This window comes from Rhodnius prolixus, unplaced genomic scaffold (genome assembly GCF_049639745.1).
Source record: "Rhodnius prolixus isolate KJV_2025 unplaced genomic scaffold, Rpr scaffold_3, whole genome shotgun sequence".
Classification (NCBI taxonomy): Eukaryota; Metazoa; Arthropoda; class Insecta; order Hemiptera; family Reduviidae; genus Rhodnius; species Rhodnius prolixus.
Window position 1 is genome coordinate 26,134,519 of NW_027411603.1, and position 8,737 is coordinate 26,143,255.

The 8,737-nt window shown below is 34.7% G+C and overlaps 1 protein-coding gene across 2 annotated transcripts in view; it reads left to right on the top strand.

Moving 5' to 3' along the window:
• The window catches only part of LOC141453558 (venom carboxylesterase-6-like), a 47,412-nt gene that overhangs the window by 37,771 nt on the left and 904 nt on the right, over positions 1–8,737 (top strand). For both annotated transcript variants that reach the window (XM_074126936.1, XM_074126937.1), the window contains 6 exons: positions 3,101–3,286; positions 3,550–3,740; positions 4,172–4,337; positions 7,443–7,624; positions 7,697–7,850; positions 8,171–8,294. In XM_074126936.1, the coding sequence (XP_073983037.1) occupies positions 3,101–3,286; positions 3,550–3,740; positions 4,172–4,337; positions 7,443–7,624; positions 7,697–7,850; positions 8,171–8,294 (1,003 nt within the window). The remainder of the gene's footprint in view (positions 1–3,100; positions 3,287–3,549; positions 3,741–4,171; positions 4,338–7,442; positions 7,625–7,696; positions 7,851–8,170; positions 8,295–8,737) is intronic.

The window sequence follows — 8,737 nt, forward strand, 5'->3', positions numbered from 1 at the left end:
TTCATAAATTTTAATTTGCAGTGTTCTTATTGAATAAAATAAAACTTTCACTTAACAACAAACGACTGATTTACAATTCCATACTAAAACCTGCCTGGACGTACGGTATTGAACTGTGGGGTTCAACGAAACGCTCCAATATTCAACGAATTCAATCTCTCCAGTCTAAAATTCTCCACACTATCGTTAACGCTCCATTTTATGTTTCAAATCTAACCATCCACACAGACCTGGAAATTCCGTTTGTTGGTCATGTTGCACGAACTCGCTATAAAAGCTTTCATCAGAACTTGCACTCTCATTCCAATCCTCTTGTCCGCCACTTATCATCACATCACCATCCAGATCATCCTCCCAGACGATTGAAACGCCAGTGGCCTCGCGATTTTCTCTCTTCTGAGGAGAGTAGCTAATCCTAGAGATGACTTAGGGAGTGTTATCGCTGGGTAACTTCTCCCCTCAATTAGTTAGTTCGATGTCAGTTATTGTCATTGTTACTTATAGCGTGTCTAGCGCTGGTGTAACTTTACAAATAAATAAATAAATAAAAAAAAATATTAAAACTGTCCGGTAGGACAGTTGTATAAGGGTTGACCATCAAAAACTGCACGAAAAAGCGTAACGTTGAAAAACACCCAACTTTGACAATTTTTTTCCCTTTTTCTATAAAAGATAAAATTCCCAAATTTTCGTTAAATCTTACTCCAAACCCTCCTTTATAACTGTAATTTTTTTGCAACCACCCAGATCTAATAGGTTTCGAGAAAAAAGTTGCCGAAAATGAGCAAAAACGGCTTTTTCAAAAAATGTTCTTGGTCTTGTTGTTGTTGTTGTTGTTGTTCTTGTTGTTACCTTTTTTGTAAACAACGTAGCGCCTAAACGCGTGAACCGATTTTCATGAATGAGGTGTCATTCGATTCAGTATTTTATGTAGATGTGCCTTTTGGGGGTCCCGACGCTGTACATCGAATGGGTGAGGAGTTAGCCCCTTTTATGTAAGGCCCCCTCCAAAATTATTATTACTAATTACTCTGTAAATCTTGGCCCGATTTTGATAAAATTTGGTAGGATGATAGGGTTAGGGCTCCCCTACGTAACATTAAAGCGGCGATCAGCTCTTACACTTGTTAAGAGGAAGTATAGCAATCGTTTCAAATTATCGACACGTGAACCGATTTTTAAGAATGAAGTGTCATTCGAATCGAAATTAAAACTGTCCGGTACAGATTTGCACTTTAAAAGTCTCGGCACCGTGCCTCATAAGGAGGGGGAGTTTGCCCCATCCAAATAAGGCCCTTTCTAAAACTATTATTACCAATATTACTATAACGTAGAAGGAAGAAAAAAGGAAAAATTATTAAAAATAAATTCTACTGGAAATAGTATAAAACTTTAGAAATAAATTACTAAACAAAAAATTATTAATTCTGATGCAGTTGGAAGTTAAATTTGAATACTTGCATACAGAGCTGCCAGCAGAAGGTAGTTAATAAGAAAGCCCGTGAATAGAGATAGAAGCAGAAGAGTGAGTGAGATAGAAACTGTTCTCCCACTCAAAGATTTTAAACTGCACTTATTTACTTACAGACTGTTCGCCACTAGCCAGTCCCCACTATTAGGGTCCAAATTCTGATTCACACCAAATGTACCTTTTATTTAATAAACTAGAATGATTAAATAAACACTTTTTTCTGCTAAAAAACACATTGAATCACGTGGAAACTATTAAAATCAAAAAGTATGATAAAAACTGATATACGATATAAAAAAAAAATATCAAAAATCTTCACTAAAACCTTCAAAAAATTGAAATAAACAGCAGCGAAAACAATAGATGTGCACTGTTCGAAAGCAAAACATCATTTAAATGGATCCTATATGCAAATATCAAATGGAAGCCAATCGTATTATCCTGGCATGCGGCAAGTACAAGAGAGGTAAGTATCAGCTGTGGAGGACAATATTGCAGACGAACTGCCCACTCCCAACCAACTTACACTTTTTGTAAAGAGGGGCATTTTTGGCAAAAGGGGAAGAACTAAATTATCATAAGGCACGCTCAATAACGCCAAGAATGAGTTGAAAAAAGCAGAATTACAAAGAGAAAATTGAAAAACTTGTTAATAACATAAACTACTAGCACATTTCTGACAATGAGGAAGACTATAATAAAAATACTAAATTCTACCAATTAAGTCTGCTCTATTGACATAAAGATTTCTTTGGTATTTTAATGGTCTATTGAATTTAATAGTATGATTTTTAAAAGTTACTGCATTACTTCCTTCTGAATAACAGACAAAATTAATGGATAGTAGTCATAAGAATTTCGTATACATCCCCAAAATGAAAATACTCTTTTGAATAATGTAATAGTAAAGAAATCGCCTATTTTTCCAGGCGTTGCTCAACGTCCAACTTCAATTAGATATCGTGGACGAGAGCGACAGCAAATACTGTCCTATTAATTTTTGTTTTATATAAATAAAAGTAGCTACACGCAGGATTCGAACTGGAGATCTCCCACTTACAAAACCACGCTTCATAACCACCTCTATGAATAATTTAATAGTTTGTTATCCTTAAACACGAATTCAGACTATCGCACTCTTAAGGAAAATGGAATAACTTCTTTAGTCCTTGGAGAGGAAAATTCAGAGATAACTTGGACTCCCGTAGGTTTGGATAACTAATGAAGAGTGAAGTTTACTCTGGAGCTGAAATGACAATATCTGGGTGTGAACCTTGAAAGGCTGGTTAAGCATGATAGGTTTGGAATATTTTAACCAATTGCCAACATAATAAATACTGGACAATATGGAAAAAATAAATTCCTAAGATGTTGCTCCTGACTTACCTTAATCTTTGACAACTGCCTTGATTCTACCTTGAGAATTAATTTATTTCTTTTTTGTTTTTGTTTTATTATGATTTATTTTTTTGCATCGGTTTAACCTTTATTTATGCAAATCAAGAATTAATTCATCTCTTGTATAAGAAATATTGTATGTTCGATAATATTTGCAAGATAAAATAGTTGCTTTAGAAATCCAACTAAACTACTAATCGACCAACCACCTCATAAATAATAATTTTCCAGGATTTTTAAGTACAGAAGATAGTAGTCTTCCCGGCAATAATGGGATGAAAGATCAATCATTAGCATTAAGATGGGTAAAAAATAATATAGCTTCATTTGGAGGGAATCCAAACAGTATAACTATTGCTGGACTATCAGCTGGAGGAGCCAGTGTACATTATCACATCCTGTCACCATTAAGCCAAGGTTCGTTTTAATTTAGATAAAGTATAAAAAAATCAAGCAAAGATAAGTGAAGTTTGTTGATTAAACCATATTAGTGGGAGGTACATTTATAAGATATTAAAATAGTTGTGAAAATTCTCTTTTGTTTAATTTAAAATTACTTTCATAAGTTTCAAATTTAACTCATATTTTGTCATATTCAAAAGAAAATAAGTATTACTGAATTTTCTTTTTATATATATTTCTATTTAGAAATATAATTTTATCATACATGTTTTTCATAGGATTGTTTAACAAAGCTATATCACTTGGTGGAAGTGCTTTATGCCCTTGGACGCAAGTTGAAAACGCCAGAGGAAAGACAATGACATTGGCTGCTTATTTAGGCTGTCCTACACATGATTCCGCAGTAACAGTGAAATGTCTTCAAAAGAGACCTGCCAAAACTATTGTCACTGCCACAAAAATATTTATGGTAACAACAATTAATTACATTTGTCATCAATTGTTTTTAGCAGCTAATTAAGGCGTGTTAATAGGATCCGGAAGTCCAAATGTAATAGCTTACAAATAAAGAACTCAATCACTGTTTCGAAAATCAGAAATTCTTCTGACCACTACACTTGAGCACATAGCAGAGAATCGATCGTGAAAGTACTCTAAATATGTATTGATAATTTCGAACTAATAATCAGCTGCATTATTACCTAAACTGATCAAAGTATTTAGACAATTTAAACGTCGCACAAAAAGTTCAAATTATTAATCAAATATTTTAAAATAAGAAATAATAAAGTGACTACTAAATTTTGTTGGCCGTTTAGGTTGCTGAGGAACATTTTTAATGTAAAAAAAGACCTAACATTACAGTTAATTGTGTTCTAAGTTTATTTATTTCTATTTTAGCCTTGGATGTACAATCCTTATTCACCATTCGGAATTGTAATGGAACCACCAGGACCTACTGCTTTTATTTCCGAACGACCTATTGACATAATCTTACAAGGAAAAGCTAAAGATCTTCCTTATATGACAACTATGAATGCAGATGAAGGGCTCTATCCAGGAGCTGGTAATGTGTCTCTTTTCTGTAATATAAAATTGATTTTTCCAAAAGAATAGTTACGGAAACTATTTGTATTTTATTTGATTCTTATTTTAATTTATGGCGCATGAGCATCAGTGCACTGCGGCCTCCAGTCAGTGGTCACTAGCCAGCACCTGTAATGGTCTGTAATAGGTTTCTAGGAAGAAGAAAGAACTAAGAGCAGTTGGGAATAGAAGCCAGGCTCTCCGAATGGGAGTTAGATGCTCTAATCACTTAGCTAATATCTTCCCTTAAGTTGCTTGTTATTTTCTTTCACCACGTGAAAATGATTCATATTGGAAATTAATGAAATGGAAATACACTGCTCCTCAAAAAAAGTGGCGCACTTTAAAAATGCGTTATTTTTTTTTCTCTGTAACTTTTTTATTCTACATTTTATTTTAGTTAGCAAATATAAGAAGTATAAAGTTACGGGAGGGCTAAAATAAAATAAAAAATGATCTAAAAGTAATGAAAACCTTTATTTAACAAAAAAGTACTTCTCAGCAAAATATGAGTTTGAAAAAAAAATGTATTTCTTCCGATTAAAAAAGAGAAAAAGAATTTTAGTAACGTGTATTATTGCTCGCATTACTGCATCCAATCTCCTCGGCATACTCCTTATTAAATTTCTCACGAAATCTTGTGTTAATTCCTCCCATATCACCACCAGAGCACCTCGCAACTCTTCTAAGCTCCTGGGAGGATTATTTCTCCATCTTAATCGTCTACCCAGCTCATCCCAAAGATGTTCGATTGGATTTAAATCCGGGCTGCGTGCTGGCCATCTCAGAACACGAATGCCAGTATCGTGGAGATATTGAACAACACAGACGGCAGTGTGTGGTCGGGCATTATCTTGCATAAAAATAAAATTCTCCCAATAAATGGTGCATAGGGTATCACATATTGATGCAAAATTTCCCTCACATACAAATCTGCATTCAAGATTGCCCTGTTGAACACGTGGAGCTCAGTCTTAGCCTCCATAGAAATCCCAACCCACACCAGCACTGAACCACCTCAGAATGGTATTCTACCAGAAATATTGCACGGAGCATAGCGCTTTCCAGGCCTTCGGTAAACCCGTCGCCTCCCATCAGGTGCATAGAGAGCAAAACGGGACTCGTCTGAAAAGAGAACGTTTCTCCAATCGTTCTCAGACCAGTTGCGGTGTTCCCTAGCGAACTCTAGACGGGCTCTCCGATGATCTACGGTGAGCAATGGTCCTGTGGCTTGCTTCCTAGAGCGTAAATTCATTTCAGCGAACCTTCTTCGTACGGTTTCGGCACTGACTAAAACTCCACGAGCAGTAAGCAGTGTTTGAGCTGTTTCAGAAGCAGTTGATGTACGATTTCTTAGAGTGTGAATTCTAATAAATCGGTCATCTAGTGCTTCTGTGGCTCTTGGTCGACCCGAACCTTGTCTGCGAGTGCAGAGGCCTGTCTCCCGGTAACGATGGATGGCTCTACGGACGGTGGTCTCAGGCAACCCTAACGTTCGTGCTGCGTACCGCTGACTCCGTCCATCCTCAACTAATGCAATAATACGGGCCACTTGCTCTGCTGTAATTGAGAGTTTGCAATGCTTTCAGCTTGAAAAAAGTCGAAACGCGACTGTAGAGGTCAATAAATTTATTTACTGTTGAGGTAAAGTTCACGTTGTTGTTTACACAAAAAGACCGAAGGGGATTAAACGAGGCATTGCTTCTCTATTTCCAAGAAACTTTGGACCTTGATTCGATTAATTGTTCCCTGACAGTTTATGAAAACAATTAAAACTAATAATCTTTCCCCAAAATGTGATAAAACAAAAAATAAAAGCTTATTTCAAAGTGCGCCACTTTTTTTGTGGAGCAGTTTATATGCATTAAGCTCAAAATGATAGTAACAAAGGATCGGGTATTATTAATCCGCCAATCGGAAGTACACTTTCCTTTCCCATGGCACATAATATACATATATATTATTTTTTCAGGCAGGCTTTACGTTCAACTACCAATTAGGTGTCGTGGACGGAGGCGACTAGCAAACATTCTTTACTGTTATTTCTTTTATTAACCTTTAAATAAAATCCAAGGTCTAAGACCGGGAATCGAACGCAGTACCACAATACATATTAGCTTTGCAGGTCTCGTCTCTTAACCGCTCGGCTACCGTGTCGCCTAAGTAATATGTATATTTTATAATACAATATTTGATATTTTTTAATTTTCTCTTTTTTTTTTTTTTGTTTTTTTATTAATCAGATCCAATGATTTCCTCAAAGTTGGGGATGCGAAACTTAGCCATTCGAAATATTTCTAAGGTGAGCAGATAAGTGTAAAGTAGTATTTCAATAAATGTGGTACTAACCTCTTATAAACTAGTTAAAAGAATTGCTATTTTCACGAATTGTCGTGAAATTTCACATGAAACTGGGTAAAACCGCTACTGAAACTTATTTTTTATTAAGAGAAGTTTTTACGCTTGGAAGCGTTTCCAAGATGACTGAGAAGACGTCGGAGATGATGACCGCCCGGGTCGCCTTTCCACGTCCAAAATGGATGAAAATATCGATTATAATTAACCAACATTACTACCGTGAGGTGCTTCCTCAACTCCGTGAAAGAGTAAGGAAAAATGACCCGATTTGTGAAAGAGCAAGTCATGGGTTCTCCATCAAGATAACGTGCCGGCTCACACTGCATTGTCTGTCAAGACGTTTCTAGCCAAGTACAAAATCCCAGTTTTAGGCCATCCGCCTTATTCGCCTGACCTGGCCCCATTTGACTTTTATCTGTTCCCCAAAGTCAAATCTGCATTAAAAAGGAACACGATTTCAGTCCGTTGAAGCTGTGAAAGAAAAAGCGGCACGCGTCATGCAGGAGCTCACAGAAAAAGACTTCCGGCACTGTTTCGAACAATGGTAAATTCGCATGGAGCGTTTTAGGGATAGGGGATGGATGTATATTGAAGGTGATAATAACTAAATATGTTTAAATTTAAAATAAAATGTTTTACAGCAATAGTCTCGTTATTTAATAGCCACACCTCGTAAATAAGTATCTGATATTTTATATTTTTGTTATTTATTTATTTATTTTTTTAGAAATCTTTGCTAATCCCAAAGAAATAGAAGCAATTGACACTAAATGGAAGGAGTACCTTCCATTCTTGCTAGATTATAACTATACAGCTCCTGCTGGACAAATGGATGCTATCAGTGAAAAAATTTGGAAATTCTATCTAGGAAATGGACATGTTAACGATGCTAAACAGAAGTTTATAAAAGTATTGATTTTCTTCTATGCCATTATTCATTAAATACTTACATGTTTAATAATGTGTAGTAATTGCTTGCAGATGCTTGGTGATAGGCTGTTTTATGCTGGCCTAATAAAATCAACTAAACTACACGCACAGTTATATAAATCGCCAGTGTACAGTTATTTGTTTTCACATAAAGGTTCGAGGAGACTCAGTGATATATTTAACATGCCGTACGATGTTTACGATGGTAAGTTAATGAAATAGTAACCGAATGAAGTGGAATAAACATTGAAATTAAATAATTTTTTTTAAAAGAAAAAATTATGGATTAATACCAAATTAAATTGAATTAAAAAGAAAAAACTTATTAAATATTTTGAATTTTTTTCGTATCATTTAATTTAATTAAATAGTAATTACTATTTTACATAATGGGGAAAACAATACATTGAACGCAAACAAAATTTATTTAACTCTGGACTTTAATGCAATCTCCTTATAAATAATGGTTAAAAAAAAAACGAACTAATGGGCCAGCTTAAAATTTATTTAAATTAATATTTTCAGGTACTGGTCATGGAGATGACGTGGGCTATGTCGTAAGAGCTGCTTACATGCCATTAGAAGATAATTCTACTGATATGGCATTGTCCAAGAGGATGGTTGAATACTGGGTAGCATTCATCAAAGGGTTAGTAAAAATAAATTCGGTATTTCGTATTTCCAGGTTACTATCAGTTTAAAAGGATGAAAAGGATTTGTTACATGTCTTAAAAGTGGCTCTTTAAGAAATTTTCCAGTATCCAGTTAATGATCAGTGTGATGGAAAGTGGAAGTTGAAAACACTTTTTTTTATTTAAAGGAAGTCGTTTGTTAAAAATTCTGCTCTTTTTCTCAATTTTTAAACAAATAGTTGTTTTGATTCTAATTTTCCTCTAGGGTTTTTATAAATATTTTCTGTTATTCCACTTTTTAAACAGGAAATTTAATATATATTTGTCTTATGATAGAACATATATTCTCTAAATACATCTTTGCTTTTAAATTCAGAAATCAAATTGTAAAATTTGTTAATAAGCAATCTAAACTTTCCCAGTTTCTTGGACATTTTTCAAAAACTGTATTCACTACAGT